This window comes from Lutzomyia longipalpis, chromosome 3 (genome assembly GCF_024334085.1).
Source record: "Lutzomyia longipalpis isolate SR_M1_2022 chromosome 3, ASM2433408v1".
Lineage (NCBI taxonomy): Eukaryota > Metazoa > Arthropoda > Insecta > Diptera > Psychodidae > Lutzomyia > Lutzomyia longipalpis.
This window is the reverse complement of record NC_074709.1, coordinates 19,948,845-19,969,126: the sequence shown is the minus strand read 5'-3', so window position 1 is coordinate 19,969,126 and position 20,282 is coordinate 19,948,845. Positions and strand designations below refer to the sequence as shown.

The window sequence follows — 20,282 nt, the reverse complement described above, 5'->3', positions numbered from 1 at the left end:
AGGTTTTTTCTGTCCCATCAACTTTATCCGTATTAAAGCCAAAATCGGCATCTTTTTTTTCCTTCTTCTTTCGTCCAAATATAATTTGATCTTGTCTATCACAGTGTCTACTCGGGCTGTCTCGACAGTATGTCTCTGGGAAAATTCTTGGGAAAACTAATGCGCACGTGTGTGTGTGTGTGAATGATGAAAAAATCTTTCCCTCAATATTACATCGATAGGTGATGAGTTAGGAGAATTGCTATTGTGTGTGAAAACCACTCCTTGAAATGACAATGTTCCCACACACAAATCTCCATTTCCCAGTAAAATATCTTCCTCTTGCATACATTTCTCTTCACCACCACGGCACCCTTCTTATGGTCTTGCCCAGAAGATTGAAAATCCCTAGCTGTTGTGTGTGTGTATGTGTGGAAAATCGAAGAATGGGAAAATCCCTCGAGGGTGGAAAACTCTTTCGGTGGGGGAGTTCTTGGTGCGGAGTATGAGGGTTGGTCGCCGTATGGATTTATGGTTTCTCTTCTTCTCTTTGGCACAACGTGAGGATGGGCTCCTTCTATATACCCCATTTTGCCTGTAGTATCTCGTGCGCCTGGCACACGATTGTATGTTGAAAATCTTCGGAGATACTCGTTGATCGCAATTTATTGCACAGATGCGGAAGTTGCCCGATTTTCCTCTCACAAGAGTACTCCTCTCTCTCTTCTGGTCTCACTCAGCCGTGAACTTTTCTTTCCTCAACCACTCTTGGGGTGCTTTTTGCACACTGCTGGTGTATGTGTGTGTGGTACACCAGAAGTCGCGCAGTGATGCCAGGGTTTGAGGCAGAAGAAGATTGTGGAGTCAATGTGGAGGGTGGTTCACTTGGGGGTGGAGGGATTTCGAGGGAGATGGATGACTTAAGAGGGTATATTAGACATCGTACCTCCCCCACCTCTTGTCCACATCAGTCTCCCAATTGAAGCTTCCACCCATGAAATGGATGAATATTCAAAGAGTCTGGAATGTGCCATGTGGTTTCTCAAGAAAAGAGTGTGCAAATGGATGGGACACACCCAGCCCACCCCCCAGAAATGGTAACCCACCTTCCACGAAGCAATCCAATGGAGAATCAGAAATGAATGATGACTTCTGTCTGGGTTAGGGTGGAAAATATGGCACTACTTGGAGGCTCGGTGAAAAGTTCAATGGCACACGCAAGGTCTATACAGAATGATTTTTTTTTATTTAAGAAACATTAAAGAAAGAATTCAATGCTGGGATGAATTTTATGAGAAAAAATATAAGAAAACAGAGAAACATTGGATTGTTGAATTTTATTTAATTTTGAACCCCTTGACTTTATACTTTTATTTCAAATTTGAAAAAAAAAAACGGTTTTGTTTTTCAAATCAGAGACCTGAAGAAGGAGAGAAAAATCTCCAAAATGTCAGAGAAAAATCACAAAAAAAATCTAAAATTTTTAGTTTCTATTTGACAACTTTGAAAGAGCCCCCAAAAATTGTAAGGACATCATAATAAATAAACGAAATAAACAAAAAAAAAGCTAATAACCTTTTCCCTAATTACTGCCATGTTATACCCACATAATTCACCCTGCATAGTACGTTGACTCTATCAGAATAATCGATGATTCCAAATTAATGGGTATATATGGACAAACTACCAACCAAAAAAAAAAATTATCCATCTCGCATGATGTTTTCCCAGCATTAAATTTCTGCCATAATTAAAATGTCTCACATTAATGAGGGTTATTGCAAATTTCTTGGCTTCTATGTGAAAGTTGCATGAAATGAGTGCCTCTCGTTGAATGAAGGCAATTAAAATGGGGGAAGGGGAGGGGATGGAGGGTGTGTTGGAATGAGAAAGAAAAAAAGGGGCGGTGGTACGACGACACAAAAAATGTGATGAACACCATGTCCTTCGTGAAAATTCTCGACTCTTCACTCGCCACAGCGGCACAGGGCAAAGTATTAGGAGGAGAGGATATAAATTTTCCAGCTTTTCTGCCATTTTGTCGTATATATAAATAAGTACATACGTATATATGCGAGAATCATTGGAGGAAAGCGCGCGCAATGGGGGATGCGATGAGGGGGGTGGGTTAAAAAAGGCGTCAGCGAGTGAAGATGATGAATTTCACAGTGGAATGGTTGCCTTGGTGGTGGGACGTGACAGATAGGCATGGTTGGAGAGTGTGAACTTTCACCCCCAGCACGTCTATTGAGGTGGACTTGTCACGATGCTCTGCTAGAGAAGTTCTTCCAACTCCCCCCCCCCCCACCCTCACCCTCGCATAAAAGCTCTCACTGCTGTGAATTTTCTCACAAGGATTCATCCAATATGATGTGGGTGGAAAGTACTCTCGCGCGAAGTACGATGAGAGAGAGAGAGAGAAAAGCTTTCTCACGTCCGGGAAATGAGAGGAAGAAGGGTGGGTCCATGGGGTAGAAGTGAGGGGGTTGAAGTGTCACCCCCAAGATGTGGGAGTTCAACCACACATCGGAGTGGGTGGCACGGTGAAAAGAATGGTTGAGAAGGAACGGGGAGAAGAGATAAAAATGATGTGAAGAGGAGGTAGAATTTGTGGATTGTTATTATTGCGTCGATGACTCGACAAATGACCGCATTTTCCACGAAAAAGGACATAGGTACCTTAAATTCGTCAAATTAATACTTTGAGAGAACCTGGGTGGATTGGGGGGGTAACAATGTTTTGTGGGTGTGAAGCTTTTGCGTTGTATAAATAGTTAGAATAGTCATTTAAAGTTTTATTCAATGGAAAGCTTTTCAAACATTTAAATTACATGTGGATTCATTGACATATGAATGAACACATAATCTGAATAGAAGTGACTTTCATTTGTGAACAGGGTTGAATTTACAAGGTACGAAAAATTCTTCTTATATTCTATGTTTTTGGAACATTTCATAGAAGTTTTGATTGTTTAGCAATTTATTTTTCTAATCATTTCTTACGAGCATATATTTTTGAAGTTAAAATTGAAATAAATAAAATAAATAAAAAAATAGAATTTCCTGGTTTGTGTATTGGATAAACATAGAATTTTCTCGTTAATTATATGATGGAACTTTTAAAACCGGATAAGAATTTTTGTATTGTTTTATGTATATACATATAGTAGAATACAAAAAAAATTTGAACGATTTTTATTGTCGAAAATATCTAATTTCTATCTATTTTATCTATGAAAACATAGAAAATATCATTCGCCTTTTCAAGTAAATATGAGTTTCAAATGATTTTTTCAATCACAATTTTCTGTCATTTCCAAATTGCTTATTTTTTTTATTCTCTTAGAAAATGCAAAGAATAATTATGCAAAATTTGATAGAATTTTTCGGTTTGTGTATCGAATAAAACATAGCATTTTCCTATAAATCCACCTAATAAACACAGAGGCTATTATTTAGTTAATGTTCAATTAAATCAAATATCAATGGCTAAAGAGTCATGGCAACGGAGGTACTAAAACATGTGTATTACAGCGTCTAAGGGGGGAGTGGTGGGTGTGGAAATAAATTTGCAAATTATCATTCATCCACCCCCTGATGTGGCACTAATTGCATGGTAGATTCCTGCTGATTTCCACCCCCAACCCCACAACCTTTTTTGAAACACCCCCCATATTCAAAAGCATTCTTCAATCCAAAACATTCCTCCACCTCAAAGAGAGAAATAAAAAAAAAATAAAACACAAAACCCACAAACAAGTTCTAACTGTGCGTGAGATAGAAAAGTAAGAAAGTCACACATGAATTTCCACCCTGTGTATATAAAGCGTGTACCCTCCATTCATGGGAAAATGCGTGAAAAATGGTGAGAAATTCCAACATTTTCTGCCACTTGAGTCTAATCATCGAGCAATGGAAGGTTTTTAGGAGAGCAAAAAAATCTCCCTCACCATCCTCCCACCCCCCTTCATGGTGTTTTGATTAGGGGGATGGTGAAGAAAAAAAATTACAAGGGTGCAAAAAAGCATATTACTTTCCGTGTATGAAGGACTGAAGGGGGGGGGGGAGGAATGGGAAAATGTGAAATAGGTGAAAAAGTTGTGTGTGATATGTGTACTCTGAGGGGGTGGAGGATGTGATAGAACATAGAGAAGTATGAGGGTGTGGTAATGATTCTTTTGCTATTTGTGCAAAAAAAAAGAAGGCAAAATTTTTTCAGTGTATTTGAGCGATCAATTACGAAGAATCGGCATCATCGCGGGGTCTTCGTATTTTAACGACGCACGCCCTTAAAAGTTTCTTCAAAAAAGGGAAAATTCTCACTCTATTTTCTCCCTAAATATGTATATGTGTGTTCGTGTATTTCCGCGAAGGCAGCCCCGGTTGGTGGGAGGGGGAGGGGAGAGGAGAAAAATCAGGAAGGGCTGATTTAGTTTAGGAAGAAAAAAAAAAAGAGTAGATTTACGAATACAGTGACAAGAAATTTTCCACATAACGAAATTATCCAATACATCGAGAGGTATATGGGAGGGAAAAGCTATGAGCCGTTAGCTTTTTTACTACCTACTACATATAACTAGCATGTAGGGCTTGAACTTGTGTGTTTGTGTGTATGGGAAGGAGAGGAGAGCTTTTTTAGAGTAGTAGTGGTGGAAAAGCCGAAGGACTACCGAATGTACTATATATGTACAATATTTTCACATATAATATGAAGGAAAATAAACCTTTCACACTCCTACATTTCACTTCTACCACATTCATGAAGTGTCTCTGATTGATTGGTTGTGTGTTGAGTGAAGCTTTCGTTGAGAGCTTTTTTTCTGTTATTGAGAACTACCCCCACGCTACATACATATATAGGTATCGTAAAGGCGTTTTCGCGGAACTTGAAAATATCTCTCTGTGAGTGATGTCCTTTGAAGGTTTGTGAAGCACACATTTTATCTCTCTCGCTCGAAAAGCTTTTTTTACTCTTTGCGGGGGAAATTTTGCAAACATTCAGCACTGTGTGTGTGAGAGAGAGAGTTAGAATGAAGGGAGTGGAAAAAAAAAGTGTCAAACAAGAGAGCTTTTGGGCATTGAGAATTTGATTAATGACCCTGTCGATGGTGATAAATGTGAATAATTCGAAACCACATACACCGCATTTCCCTTCCCTACCGCACGGCACGGGGGGAAAAATACAAACTCTCCACCCGGAAAATGTACAAGCGCAGTTTTGTACGTGTGTGTGTGTGTCTGCGAGAGCTTTTTAACCGAACAAACTCCTTCGGAAAATACCGTTAAGTATGCCGGGGATAGTATGTTGAAAAGTTTCACTTCGAAGGGGGATGGTTGCGCGCATCTGTGAGAAGTAATATTTGAGAGAAAATATTGCGTCGTTTGTGGGGAAAATATGGTGGAAAAGCATTATACATATATGGTGGGTAGGAAAAGACGAAGGTACCACGTCGACTCGTCCTAGCAAACTAAATATGTAATAGTGTGTGTCTATATATGGGATATATGGAGAATTTCTTCGTGTAGTGGTAAAAGGGACTTTTTTGATTTCCCTCTATTTGGGGGTTTTCCTTTTCAAAAGGGGGAGCGGTTGGGAAAAGCGGAGAGATTTTCCAACCAAAACCAAGTGCGTGCAAGTGTGTGTGTTTATACGGCATCGAGGCGTGCGAAAAATGCTTCATTTTTTTCTCAACTGCTCTCACATTTTCACAAAATTTCCCGTGATAGTGAAAAGTGTTTTTCCGGAAGAAAATTTTTATCCGGTATTTCCCTAAAAGAAACGTTAATTTTTCATGTGACAAAGTTTTTTCAGTGCAAATATTTTGAGGTATTTGCGAATGTTTTCATTGCGGACAATTGTGTTGTAGTTTTCCCAAGAATTTTCACATATTTTCCATCCATCAAGTGGTGTGAATGAAGCGTGTAAGTTTCCGGGAGAAGAAAATGTGGCAATTTCCCTGGAAAAATTATATGTTTTCTCCGTAGTTGGAAAAGAAAATTCAATGGAGGACACTGATGGAATTTATCTATTGGGTGTTTTATTTATTTTTTTCCCTCTCCTCGGTGAAATGAATTGGAAAAGTGATGGGAATTTTCTTTCACATAAAGGGGGTTGAAACAATCCCCCATGTTTTTTTTTCTTTCCGCCAATTGTCTTTTCCACGCACTGGAAGAGATTTTTTTCTTTCCGTGACGCTGTTTTGACGACTTGGAAAATTCTTCTCAATAAGAAAATTTCATTAAAAATTCAAAGGAAAATTTCTATATTTAGACCCAATGCCGATAATAACGATTAACTTGTTCTATTTTAGTAATTTTGATATATATATTTTTTTAATTGGTGATTAGGGTGGGTGGGGAGAGGCGCACAATGTCCCCACCCTAAGAGCTTTTTATTTAAATAACTTTGAATTTTTCTTCAAAAATAAGAATGTTTTCTCAGATTTTTTTCTCTGGAGATGGTGGACAATATTTTTTCTTGAATTTGCCTTGAATGAGAGGACCTCTCTCTCTGCGTTTCAACATTTTGAATTTATTCTTCGTTAGCAACCATCTGTGGGTTGTGTGTGCGTTGCGAAAAAGAACATTTGAAATTGATGGAAATTGTATGTGGGGGTGGTTTGGAATTTCTCTTCGTCTTATGCGAGAAGGAAGGGGGGGACGCAAGTGAGCGGGCACAACGATGCCTATGAGACATGATAGTGGGTGTTTTCACCAAGAGAGAGCACAAAATGTTCAGTGAATGTATGTTGAGGGGGTGGAAAAGTGGATCAGCGTGACATAACCTCAATTTAGGGTGTAGTGCAAGGCGTGAAGAAAATGCGCAACAACATTCAATCGCGAAAAATTCATTTTCCAACATCTTTCGTTCTTTTTTTTCTAACTAAGCACAATTTTGTGATTTTATTCTCAAGAATATTAGCTTTTCTTTTCATCATAGAAAAAAGTTTTTTTTTAGAAAGTTTTTAAAAATTTTGAAAAAGCATTTTTCTAACAAAAAAACTCAAATTTCCCAAATAAATAAGTTCTTTTAATCAATTTTCCATTAAAAAGTGCGTAGATGGTGGTTTTTTGGGAAGAAAATTCAATGCAAGTTGCATGATATTGCCGGTTTATTGAGCTTTCTTTTGACATGTGACAAGTATGTGCAAAAGCTTACACCACATTATATATAATTCAGTTTGACTTTTAATTGCAATTGCAACATTTTTGCAATTTTCTCGCTGTGATTTCCCTTTAGAATTTTTCCCATAACCCTTTGGGGGATGTTTTATATACATACATATTTTTATACTTGGTTAAAAATCAACATCACTTTTTTTTTCTTCATTGTTGTGTGTGAAGAAAATTGCAGTAATTTTTTCGAGTGATTTACGATGGAGCTTTAAGCTGCAACAGGAACGTACTCAGGGGGTGTGTGTGTGTGGATTGTTTTGCCCCACGCAAGTGATTTTTTCCGCACCACCCACATTGTGGCGAGAGTTTCTATCTATTTGAAGGTTGTTGGCAGGGATGATTTGGGGATTTTTGGTGTGTGTGCGGTGATATTAAACAAAACAAAAAAATATATAGCCAAGGGGTGAGGGTGGTAGAAAGGGTTCTACACGTTGTGTATTAGTACACGCAATGAGAAGTATGGAAAATGGGGTGTGTTATTGTTATTTTGTGTGACGTCAGGGTGTGTTTTTCACACACATGGAAATTTATTTTTGACAGTCATTCTATTTGCTTTTTATTCTTTGCCACTTCCCTTTTTTTCGTGGGGGTGTGAGAGGGTGGGGATGAACGTGGGGGTGGATATTTTCTAAGCTTTCATAGCAGGAAAGAGCACCTCATTGGATTTTCTTTCTCTACCTACATAATAATATGTATCAGTAGTGAGTTTTCCTTCATCCCCCACCGCCCATTTGTCCAAACATACTGACATGAGCTTTCAAGCGTGTTGGGGTATGTGTGTGATGCTCGATCATACCCCGTGGGCGGTATGATGAAAATGATACTTATTTAGTTGAATAAAGAGGAAATTCCGTAACTTCTAAACGTTATTTTCCCTATAGTTTGGCGAAAGCACCGTTTATTGGGATGACTTTTATCAGCACACAAAATTGGCTAAAGTTGAATGAAGTTTAGATGAAAATGCTATTATACTAAGCACTTTTCATTTCGCGTCTTGTCGTTGCAAATCCTTTTGGTTTTTTTGTTGTTGTGTTGTTGTTAACCTGTTCAGAATATACATAAGTAGATTAGAATCCAATGGAAATTCTCTTGGAATTTTACCAAATATTTTGAAGGTATAAAAAAGCTTATTTGACGAAAATTCAGCAGAGATTGTGGTTTTTTTTATTCTCCAAATTTTGTTGACTTTGGGTTTTGACTTTGACTAATTTTCGAGGATTTTTTTAATTGAATTTCGAGAAATATTATTCCCTTCATCAGGTTTCAAAATGTGAAAAAAAAGAAACTTTTTCTATTCCCTGAACATTCAGTAAGAATTATTAATTAGAAATGTTTCAAATACTATTTTGGAAAATTACGTTTTGTTATTTTTATAGTTTTAAATGTTTATTTCTTAGAAAACCACGAATTTTCTTAGTCATTAATTTTCTAATTTGATTTTTTCTCGTTTATGTAACAATGGGAGAAATTCACTTATCAGACAGACTTAAGATTTCTTAAAAATGACTTAGGTTTTCATAAAATTTATTAAAACTCTTTGAGAAAAAAAATCTTAAGATCTCTGAAGAAAAATTTAAGATTCTTTAGTTTTCTTAAGCGAAACATAAGATTTCTTTAGTCAGGCTGTATAAGACCGTAAAAATCATAAAAAATATGCATTTTGCTCGATTTACTTAAGCAATTTAAGGATTTGCTTAATAAAACTAAAGAATCTTAAATTTTTCTTAGAAATTCTTAGATTTTTCTTAAAAAAATCTTAAGAAAACTTAAGACATTCTAAAGAAAACTTTAAATATTTTCAGAAAACTTAAGTCTTTCTTAAGGAATCGTAAGTCTGTTTGAGTAGTAAATTTCATTCAATGTTTCTGAGTGTAGTTACTATAACAATCCTACATCTTCCTCAATCAACGAAGTATGTACCTCAACATTTTGTAGGTCTTTTACCCTCTCATTCAATTCCAAAAAAAAAAACAAATTATTGATTTTCATTAGTCAACCAAAGTTTATCGGGAAAGTGGAAAAAGAATAAAATGTTGAATGTTTCTTGTTGTAGCGAATGAGGGCTACAAAATTCTCAACCATCATCATTTACGCTCTATAAGATGCTGTGAGAATGTTCCTCAGACCGACAAGTGGATGCCAAAAACCCCACCCAAAATGTTGTGCGGGGGTTGGTTTTCCATGAAATTGCAGCAGAAGCAGCAACAAGAGCTTTTAGTGGCTGGGACACATAATTTTCCGGACGAACTTTTCCATCATCTTGCTCGAGGATGAAATATAGTTGGTTTATATACAATATATGAGTGTGTGTACGGTTTTAAGTGGCAGTTAACGTGGTTTCCTATCCACTTCTTGTGCGAAATGCGGAAGGCTGACTGGGTGAGGGGTGGTAGGTAGGATGGGGGTAGATGGTGGTACTGGGGTGACCAATAAATGTATGTGTGCGGAAAATACTCTTTATATGCGGCATGGAGGAAGTTTTCGGTCGGATTATATACAATGTTGTTGTCCCTCTAATTGAAAGTTTACGTTCCGCTTGTTTCTCACCGTGTTATTTCTCCCAATTGGATCTATGAAGGTGTTCTTCTTTCTCTCTTTCTCTCTCGCCACACATCTTTTTACATTGATATGGCGGCACACCACACCAAGAGCTTGGGTAATTGAAGATGTCTCATTGGGAGGAAGGAAAAGAAAAAGAAAAGACAAAAAAAAGTAGCATCAAGCACTCGTGTGTGATTTATTTCATATTGTTCTCTTTGCGTTCCCGAGTGAAAGAGGTTTTCTCTATAAAGATATTGTCTCTTCTTCTAGAATTAACTTTATAGTAAATAATCTTACGTGTACAATCTTGCATGGAAATTTAAACGAAAAAGGAGGTGGTGGTATGAGTGAGAAAATAATTGGATGGTGGTGTGGAAAATTTTCCCATCTCTCTCCATCCTGGATTATAAGCTTGAGCGATGCACACACAAGTATATGGGGGGAGAGGCTGCAAATTAATGTCTCCTCCAAAAGAGCCCCCGTCCAAAGGCAGAGAAAGAGATTTTCAAACCACGATGATTGACAAAGTTTGTCACATCTCAATTTTCCCACAAGATGGGCAATACTTCGGAAGGAAAAGGGATGGGATGTGTGGGAAAATCTTCCTTCTATCGGGTATAGTAATTTAGTGAAAGTTAATGGGAAAGTTTATATGCAAGATAACCACAGTTTAATAAATATGTATACGCGAACAGGAGGGTATGGGAAGATTTTAAAGAGGAAAATAGCACTAAAAAGTTACAAAATTAACGGTTTAGTAAAAATGAAAAATAAATTAAATTGCAAATAAAAAGATTTATGAAACATTTTCCTTTTTATTGGAAAATATCAAAGGGGCAAATAAATTATGCTTTTTCATGACGTTCATGATCATTTTTAATTGAATTCGAATGGATGTTTAATGGATATAAAGAAAAGAAATCAGAAGTATCAAAAACGAAGAAAACTGATGAAAAACTTTAAAATCCAGAGAATAACCTACTTAGAAATGCCAAAATCTTTTAAAACTTCTGTTTAATTCGTCATACTCAAAGATAACTTAAAACGGTTAAAGAAACAATCAAATCAAAAGTAATTCAAATCGAAAAAAAACTATCTTAGAATTTATCTAAACAGACGTAAAACTTTGTTAACAGAAAAAATTTACCTTAAATTGAATTGAACTTAGAACTGTTAAAACCGAAAAAAAACTAACCTAGATCTCTTGAAACATAAGAAAACCAACTCAGAATTGTTAAAACCGAAAGATCTGTTAGAACCAGATAAAAATAAAAACTTAAGTACTTTTCAGACCAAAGAAAATTACCCTGGAAAGCTTGGTACAGTCAAAAAACGAAAAAAAAATCTAGGACTGTTAAAACGGAAGAAAAGTCACCTAAAATTACCAAAACCTAATAAAAATTATCATACAAATATCAAAACCAAAAAAAAAACCTTAAAAATTGGCAAAACCAAAATTTTTATTAAACTTTCTGGCCCTTATTAAGCAATAAAATCACATTTTCCATCCTCCTAAAATAAATCTTTAGTTTTTTTGAACTCATTAAGAATTTTTAGACATTCTTCTAATAAAAATTTTTTCTTCTTCCTCACAGATAAACAAGATCAAACGTTCTTCATTAAGGATATCCGAAATGTGGTGGAAAAAGTTGAAAAGCTGGGATGTAGCAAAATGCAGAGTGATCTGTTCAATGCCCTCCTTGAGATTGTTCTACGTTACACCAGTAGTCCGTATGAGTGTGTCCGATCGATGGCAATTAGTTTACTGCTTGAACTACAAACATCACCGGCCTTCTGTCAAAATGACTTTATTGACATCATTAAGAAGCTCATTGAATCAGACAGCACTGAGGAATTTCAGCTACTTCAGGTAAGCGTTAATCTCAAAACATTCATCCGCCATCTTTTTTTCTTTTTTTCAAAATACATTTTTTTTCAATGAAAATTTCTTATGTGATTTATGCTGAAAAATGTGATTTTCAATGATGTGAAGATGGTGACAGAAGGTTTATGCAAAAAAGTACTTGGTATGTGGTTTGGCATCAAAATTGGCTGTTTTAGTGTTAATTTATGCAATCTATCACAGCCAGCTTTGATGAGCAATTCACATCTCAATGATCTTCAGGCAAAATGGTGGTGTGGTGTGTGGAAAAATAACAACATCGAAAAATGTTTTTTAAACTCATTGTGAACGCTATATGAATAATTAATTGTGGAATTTGTAGAAAGAAGATGAGAGATCAGACTTAAAGATTGATCTTTGCAAAAGTAATTTGATAGTGATCAAGATTACGGAGATTAATCTCACGGATCTGATGATTTTTCTTATTTGAAAATTAATACAGTGTTGACATGGAAATGTTTTGACTTAATTTTTGACCTAGCTCACAAAATGGTTGCTGAATATGTTTTCACTCATATCACAGCCATTTTGATGAGCTTGGATGAAAATAATTAACTTCAAGGGGAATCTGCTTTAAGGTAAGTATATGAAGTGTCTAATTTTAAGTTTTCTATGTTTTTTCGATGTTATTCTTGACAGAACAGAACGGCTCGTCCGATCGAAACGTCAAAATGGTTGGGTCTATGTTGCAATTAGAATGTTCATATCACAGCCATTTTGACGAGTTTGATTGGGTACGAATTAGCAACGGGCGGAAGAAGAAGAAATTCTTTTGAGTCATTACTGCACAGTTTGTGACCCCATCGCGCTGGAGGAATGTACGTCGATGAAAATTCCAATTGGATCGCCTCTCAAAGTGGCTGTGAAATGTTTGTTTTTTATGTATTCATATCACAGCCAGCTTTGAAGAGCGATTCGATTTTGGTCAGTTCAACTTCTATGGCATATCGTATTATTTCTCCATGTTCTTGCTCCTTGTTTTTCCTCCCGTTGATGATTGTGCGAGAGAGAAAAAAAAAGAGGAAAAACCATACTGAACAGAAAATGATGGAATTTTGTGTGTGTCGAAGAAAAATTGAGAATGGCTGAACTCTCAAAGTGGCTGTGAAGCGTTGCTTTTTTGATATTCGTATCACAGCCAGCTTTGATGAGCTTAGACATTCTATGAATTCGTCCCTTGTCTCAGAGCGGTTCAATGTGCAAGGATTATAGGTGATTGTTTGTGAATTTTGCTCTATTCCCCATTGCTGATGAATGTTCTTGGATATTTGTTTTTTTTTAATCATTCTTTTCCGTTTTTTTATTGCGAACTCAAAGTTTATTGTTATGATTATGGAGTTTAAATTGAAAGTTATTTGGCAGAAGCCATGCATTTGTTTTCATCACATCCAAACTTTTAACCCAGGGGTTGCATTGTATTCTAACCACGCTGATTTGATCAGTTTTGGGGAGTTTAAATTTTAAATTTAAAAGCAATTACTAGTTTTGAAAAAAAAAAAAGAAAGGTTATGTGACACTGAAAACATCGAAAATGTTTCGATTGTTTAAACATAGAACAATCGTTAATCTTTTTAAAAAGTGAGGTTAGAAACATAAGCTTACCTGGAAACCATTTTGAATCTCTTTAAATTATTTTTTGTTTTATTTGACCATTTTATGATATAAAATTTTCCCATTACAATTTTTTACATAAAAACTTGTTGAAGTTTAAAAAAATAAAGAACATTAACATAACCTCCAAGAGTATTTTGAATTAAAACATTGAATTTCCTTATTTTAGATTATGTACACGTTAGCACCTATAATTGGCGGCAATAATACAATAAAATACCTATGGCCGACATTTCTGCGAATGACAAAAGGTTCATCGCATCCGTGCATCGTGAGGCAGGCCCTTGTCCGAACTCTGGGGATGTTTTGCCGTATTCTTGGTTCAGAATGGACGGAAGTCCGATTGGTAGGTTTTGTTTTTTTTTTTGGAAATCTCAAGTCGGAGGCTTTCGTTGTCCCGGTTAGCTTTGTCCTTTACCTTATAATCCTTTGAAAACTGTTCCCTGAGCAATGATGTCTGGTTAACGTTGGCTGTTCTCGTAATTTTCTATTCGGAAGATTAATACAGTCTCATGACAAAAAAAAATAGCCCTCACCGTTGCTTACATCACGAGAGCTTCCTACTACTGTAATATTACAGCAGAGCTCTGATTTTCTCTTTGCAATTTCCAGTGGCCAATCTACATGAAATTGTCCAAAGATACCAGCTGGCGTGTACGTCAGCAATGTGCTAGAATCCTGCCAATAGTTAGTTTATTCTCCACACCACGGGATAGGAATGACCGTGTTGCGCCACTTATAAAGAGATTCCTTCGTGATCCCAATCGCTATGTCTTCCTTGTGGCAAGTGATATGCTGGGAATTTACTTGGCAACATTTGCAGCACCGCGTATCCTTACAGTGCACGTAAATTCCAAGATGGAACTCACACTTCCCAATCCGGCTGATGAGGACTTCAAGGATTGCCTACAGAAGGAGTCTGAACGTGAAAAATTTGCCAGCTACGAAGAAATGTTTACGGAGACTCTGGATAGGCGTTCATATAGTGCCCCAGTGGGTTCACAGCGCTACGCCAGCTACCAAGAGATTATCTATCCACTCGATGTGGGTGGTCGGGTACTGGAGAAGTACATTAGGTTGTCGAATCTTCCGGTTAAGTTGCACCTTGCGGGTAGTGATGAGGCACACAGACGACGTGAACTGGAGGATTTTTTCAACAATATGAGCTTTGATTGCTGGATAATGGACTTTAAGAATATCATAAGTGATAGAATAAAATTTGAGGAGGGAAATCTCTCGGAATTCTTCCCATATCGTCCATCGAGGGATGAACAGGGTGCTGATGATGATCCAAGTGAGCAAAGGAGAAATCTTCCAATTCCACTTCCAGCTCCACCTCCAAAGAACCCCTTGTTGCCAGAGGAGGAGGAGGATGATGATGATAGTGATGAGGAATCGAGTACGGAGATGGAGGAACTTCTGCGGGATCTACAAGAGGAGGCACCACAGCTGTGGCAGAAGCTGGCAGATGCGCATTCGGAGAGGAAGCAAGCAAGGAAGGCTGCAAGGTTTGAAGCGGAAAATCAACCAATGCACCCACCACCAGCGGATTTGGATGATGAGAAAGAGGAGGATGTACAAGTGCAAGATTTTCTAATAGCCGAATCAACGCCTGTTGCAAGTATTGCACCAATGCAGGCGGGTAGTTCGTGTCAAGAAGCGGCGACAGATGTTGAATCTGCTGGTTGTGCAACTTCCGATGATTCCCAAAGGGCTGCAGAGGTCCGTGCAAGGATGGATCCAATGGTGCGCGATCGAAGGATGCAACGACGACTGAAGCGTGACACACCGGATGAACTAACTGAGATTGTAAACAAGGCAATTGAGAATAATAACAAGCGTAAGATGAAGCTACAGGTGGAACAAGAGTGGAAGGAGGCCAAAGAGAGTACAATGGAGGATTTCCCAGAACCACCGCAGACAGCTTCCATTGAGAATGCTCCGAGTGAAATGACATTTCCAACAGCTGCTTTTGGGAAACGTGCCACCTTTGCGGAGGTTCTCTCACGTGGTACAACCGATGCGGATAGCAATGAGAATGTCGTGGCGGACTTCAATGATAACCCATCGTGTGGTGAGAGTTGCGTTGTACTCGATTCCACGGAGGAGTCCGTGATGTTTCGCAAAAATATTTCGGAAGCTTGCGTCCGGAAGACACTTCTTGTGCGTTCGAATGCAATGTGTCTGTCAACATCGACGGATTCCAATGAGAATTGGTGCTGTGAGCGTCTGTGTGAGATGAAGATCACGGATGATGATGAGGATGATGCGAAGGAGTTTAATTCGCACAATTTTTGGTACATTGCCCCCGAGACGGTGACAATTGATGAGATTTCCATAAGTAGCAGCGATAAGTCCGAAAGATCTTCCGTGCCTTCGCCAGCCTTCGATGATACATCCATGGCATCCCTACCGATGCACAATTTATCCGAAAGTCCCGATGATTCGGGGTATAGGGAGATGGATTTGGAGAAGACACGATCTCACATGACTGATGGCTACATTGATCCAGCACTCCTGAAACAGGATATTCTTCCGCCCGATCTACTTCAGAGTTTCATCACAAAGGCCAATTCCGATGAGACTGATGTGTCAATTGCCTGTGCCTATTCATTTCCGGCTGTGGCCCTAACATTGGGCAGACAGTAAGTATATTCTTCTTCTTGTTTTTGTTTTGGCTCTCTTGTCTTATTTAGAGTAAAATTAACGTGATAAGCATTGAATTGTCTTTGCTAACTTGTCATAAAATTCTCTTTCATTAAATAATCTTACAATTCTTTCCCGTCGTAAGTTTTGACAACTATTTGCAGACATGTTTGCGCCGCCTCCTATGCTTTTTCATATACAACATTGAGTTTCTAATAGGTTAATCCTTAAGGACCGTAAGCAATCCAGCAGATGAAATGTATAAAAATTAATTTTGGAGGCTGCTTTGAGTTCAAATAAGACGTTTTTGGTAAAAATCCGTTTAAGAAATGCCTCGTTTGTCATCCTTCCTGATCCTGTGAAAACATCTCTAAGGGCTCAGAAGATCAGGAAGGATGAAAAACTGAAAATTTCTGTCGGGATTTTTGTCAAAAATGTCTTATTTAAGCCTTAAGTTACCTCCAATAATTATTATTTTTACCTTATTCATTTCCGCTGGAATCCTAACGGTCCTAAAAGGGTGGAAAGTAACTCAAAAAGGAAAAATTACAAAACATTAAATAAGAACTTAGCACAAGCTGATGCTGTGAATTCTATAAATCGTTCGTGTTGGGGCGTTTAGTTACCTTTGTGTGGTGTGCATGAAACAGAGAATGAATGGTGAGTGATTGAGATGCGTGCGTGAGTGTATGAATGCTTTTTCCAACCTTTGTGTTGTATATGTGGAAGATAGAAAGAATGGTGAATGAGTAATGTGTGAATGCGTGCGTGATTGAGTTATGTCCAACCTGGAATTATATAGTGAGATAATTAGTGAACATCCGGGTCCGGAGGATCAAAAAAATCCTCGGATCCAACGCCCTAATTCCGTCTCCAATGGACACTCTGCACCCGGAAGGAAACTCCCAACAATTCCCTTCATCAATAAATATATTTCACTACTTCACTCTCTCTACAAAGATTATAATTAATTTAAATAAAGAAAAAATGCCACAAGAATAATTCCGGCCACCCTGACTGATCAAGAGCTGGTGAACGACTGACTTAAATTCATAAAGAGACAGGGGGAGCTCCTGGTCCTCCTGTCATTTTGATTGACTATTCTTGACGCGTATAAAAAGCGCGTACAGTTCGTCTTGCCCCCTTCTACCAAAATTTTAATAATTTGATCATTCAGAATTTTTGTGCATTTTTCTTTCTTTTGATCCATTATATCTATGCCTGTTTTTTTTGAATGTTTGTACTTAATTGAAAACAAAAGTGAATTCCCGATTCCCGACGAGTTAAGTTAATATTTTTACTTCCGGGTTTCCCAATGAACGTTGCCAAATCACAAAATGTCTCATCAGAGAATACCTTCCTCCATTCAGAATCAATAACAGACAAACATGTTAAAGGAAAGTTTTTAAGTGATAATGGGTCCTTTTTCAGCGATCAAGAAATCCTTGAAATCTTTGAAAATTGTACTGAAATTTTCTTGGTCGCTGAATACGGCCCAATCATCGATATAATAGAATTTTTAATATCCTCATTAACGTAGCTTTTATTTCTTAAGTCTGTATTTAAAGTTAATTCAATTTGTTTCCCTTCTTCCCCACTGAATTTGCAATACAATTTGACATTTAAAAGAAAAAGAAGAGGGACGGCAAATGCAAAATCACAACGATTAATCGTTTAATCGTTTTTTAATCGATAACTTGGGAAAGCCTTTCAACAGTAATTAAAACAAAAATGTAATTTCCCTCGCAGAAATTGGCATCTCCTGCATCGTACACTGCAGAAATTGTGCGCCAACCAGAAGGCATGTCATGTGGTGATCAATTCCTTCTATCACATTGCCCTAATTGTGGGACGTGAGAATGCAACAAATCACCTCTTACCCCTCTATTTGCGCTTCTTCGACAATGTCACACGTATCCGTCGCGAAGCACTGAAGATTGTGCACAACTTCCTGTCCACGGTGGATGAGACACGGCATGTGGATGTCATTGCGAAGCTTCCCATCTGCCTGGCGGACTTTCATCGGGCAAATGAGACAAAGTACCACGTGCGGGAGAGCTTCATTAATGTTGTGTTGTCACTGATGCAAATGTACGATCGCAATGATGCGCCCGTTGAGTGTGTTAACTACCTCACGGCGTACGCACTGGCAATGCTCGTGGATAAGGTGCATCGTGTTCGTGAGTTGGCACTTGAGGCGCTCGTCGTGAGGGTACGCACATGCCACGAGCGGGACTTTGCGAATCTCCTCCAAGCAATCACGGAGGAGTGTGGTGAGAGCGGTCACTGGAGGAATCGTCAAACATTCGTACGCCTCGTCCATCGATGGGTTTGTACCTTCTCTGATTTTTTTTTTAAGTTGGAACTGCTTCTCAGGAAGAATTTGTAATATTAATTTGACTTTTTTTCCTCAAAGGTTGAGGAGGATTTCATCGATATGAGGGTCTTTGTGCGAGACATCCTTCCACGTCTTTTGATCCTGTCCACCGATCGAGTTCCCAATGTTCGTCTCGTTGTTGGACGATGCCTCTTCAAGACTGTTCTCAATCATCGTGAGTTTCTTTTGCTGAATTAGGAACACTTTTTGAATATTTCTAACGAACTTTTGTTGTTAACTGAATTTCATTGGTTTTAGCGCATTTCACAAAGGCTTCGATGGAAGAGGAAAAGACGCGCATCCAGGAGGTGATTGGACGTCTTGTTTGCGATTCCGATGTGGATGTGCGTGAGTCATGTGGGGGCGCTCTGAGGCACTTCCAGGAGAGCCTTCAGTATTGGGATGAAGTGAAGGAGGGTCGTAGCGATAAGGGCTTCCAGGAGCGCCTTGTAGCGGCAGAGCAGGGTACACAGGAAGCGCAGGATGAAGAGGAGGAGGACTCAAAGACTGTGGCGGGACTTGGGGAAGGTGGTGATGATGAGGGAGAAGAGCAACAACAACAACAACAAGGAGGGGGTGGTGTGATGGTGGTTGTGGAGGCTCCGCCTGAAGATCAAGTATCGTCCTCCTGAGGACAACCACAATTAACATCCTTCGTCGACACGCCGTGTGTTCGATTATTTTCTTTTCCGTCTCGATGGGATCTTCTTGGTCAATGCACTTTCACCCTCCCTCCCCCACTTCTCTAGATTAAAATACAAAAAATATATATTTTCTCTTTTTTTTTAAACAATCAATTTTATATAGAATGTGTAAATTTGTGAAATAGAGAGCGAGCACTTTGCAAGAGAGAGCGAGAGAGAGAAAGAGAGAATATTTTCTAAAACAAAAAAAAAACAAGAATTAGTGAAAAAATATGCATACTCATATACCAACATTTTATGACTTTAGTTTGTTTTAAAATTGGTCAAATGTGAAATGTAGAATCAAATTTTTTTTCTCTTCAATTTTTAATTGCAAATTATTTTGAGTTATGAAATGAAATGAAAAAAAAAAAAATTAGGAAAAAGTGATCTTAAAAGCAAAAACGAGAGAAAAATAAATTCAAGAGGTTTTTTGTAGTAAAAAAAATAAAATAAAAGAAAGGAAAAAATGACAAAGTGGGTTAATAAAAAAAAATGCAATAAAAATCAAAAAAAAAAGATGCAGAAGGTGAGAAAATAATGGTGAGAAAAAATGTCTGTTTTCGCGTACAAAGACTGAAAGCCAAGAATTTTCTTAAAAACTGTATACAATGTGACGATCGAAACAAAAAACAAATTAATGAGAGGAGAGGAAGCCCCTATGAGCTTCTTTTATTAGCCAATTTTGTCCTGTTTGTCAGTATCTATATAATAAAGAAAGGTCTCTCTAAAATATGGTGTCTGTTCAGCTATGCATTTCTACACCGTTGGTCCGATCGTGATGAAATTTGGTACAGAGACTACTGATACCAGGCGGTTTTTACCAACGGCATTCATTTTCCCCCCAGAGCCCCCCTTCACATAGCCCCCATATAAAAATCACGCTTTTTTGACTACTTTTTGAATTCGGCGCCATAAATGTTGTGTGAAATTCACTTTTTCCCTTTGCAATATCTGTTGGAGATTTTTTGTGTGGCCCATCTATATAATAAAGAAAGGTCTCTCTAAAATATGGTGTCTGTTCAGCTATGCATTTCTACACCGTTGGTCCGATCGTGATGAAATTTGGTACAGAGACTCCTGATACCAGGCGGTTTTTACCAACGACATTCATTTTCCCCCCAGAGCCCCCCTTCACATAGCCCCCATATAACAATCACGCTTTTTTGACTACTTTTTGAATTCGGCGCCATAAATGTTGTGTGAAATTCACTTTTTCCCTTTGCAATATCTGTTGGAGATTTTTTGTGTGGCCCATCTATATAATAAAGAAAGGTCTCTCTAAAATATGGTGTCTGTTCAGCTATGCATTTCTACACCGTTGGTCCGATCGTGATGAAATTTGGTACAGAGACTACTGATACCA

At 37.9% G+C, this 20,282-nt stretch overlaps 1 protein-coding gene across 1 annotated transcript in view; it reads left to right on the top strand.

Moving 5' to 3' along the window:
* The window catches only part of LOC129792516 (uncharacterized), a 119,258-nt gene extending 99,705 nt beyond the window's left edge, over positions 1–19,553 (top strand). Inside the window, exons 4-9 of the mRNA XM_055831615.1 lie at positions 11,292–11,566; positions 13,380–13,556; positions 13,823–15,855; positions 17,606–18,185; positions 18,273–18,408; positions 18,492–19,553. Coding sequence (XP_055687590.1) covers positions 11,292–11,566; positions 13,380–13,556; positions 13,823–15,855; positions 17,606–18,185; positions 18,273–18,408; positions 18,492–18,865 — 3,575 coding nt within the window. The 3' untranslated portion in view covers positions 18,866–19,553. The remainder of the gene's footprint in view (positions 1–11,291; positions 11,567–13,379; positions 13,557–13,822; positions 15,856–17,605; positions 18,186–18,272; positions 18,409–18,491) is intronic.
* The last annotated feature ends 729 nt before the right edge of the window (positions 19,554–20,282 follow it).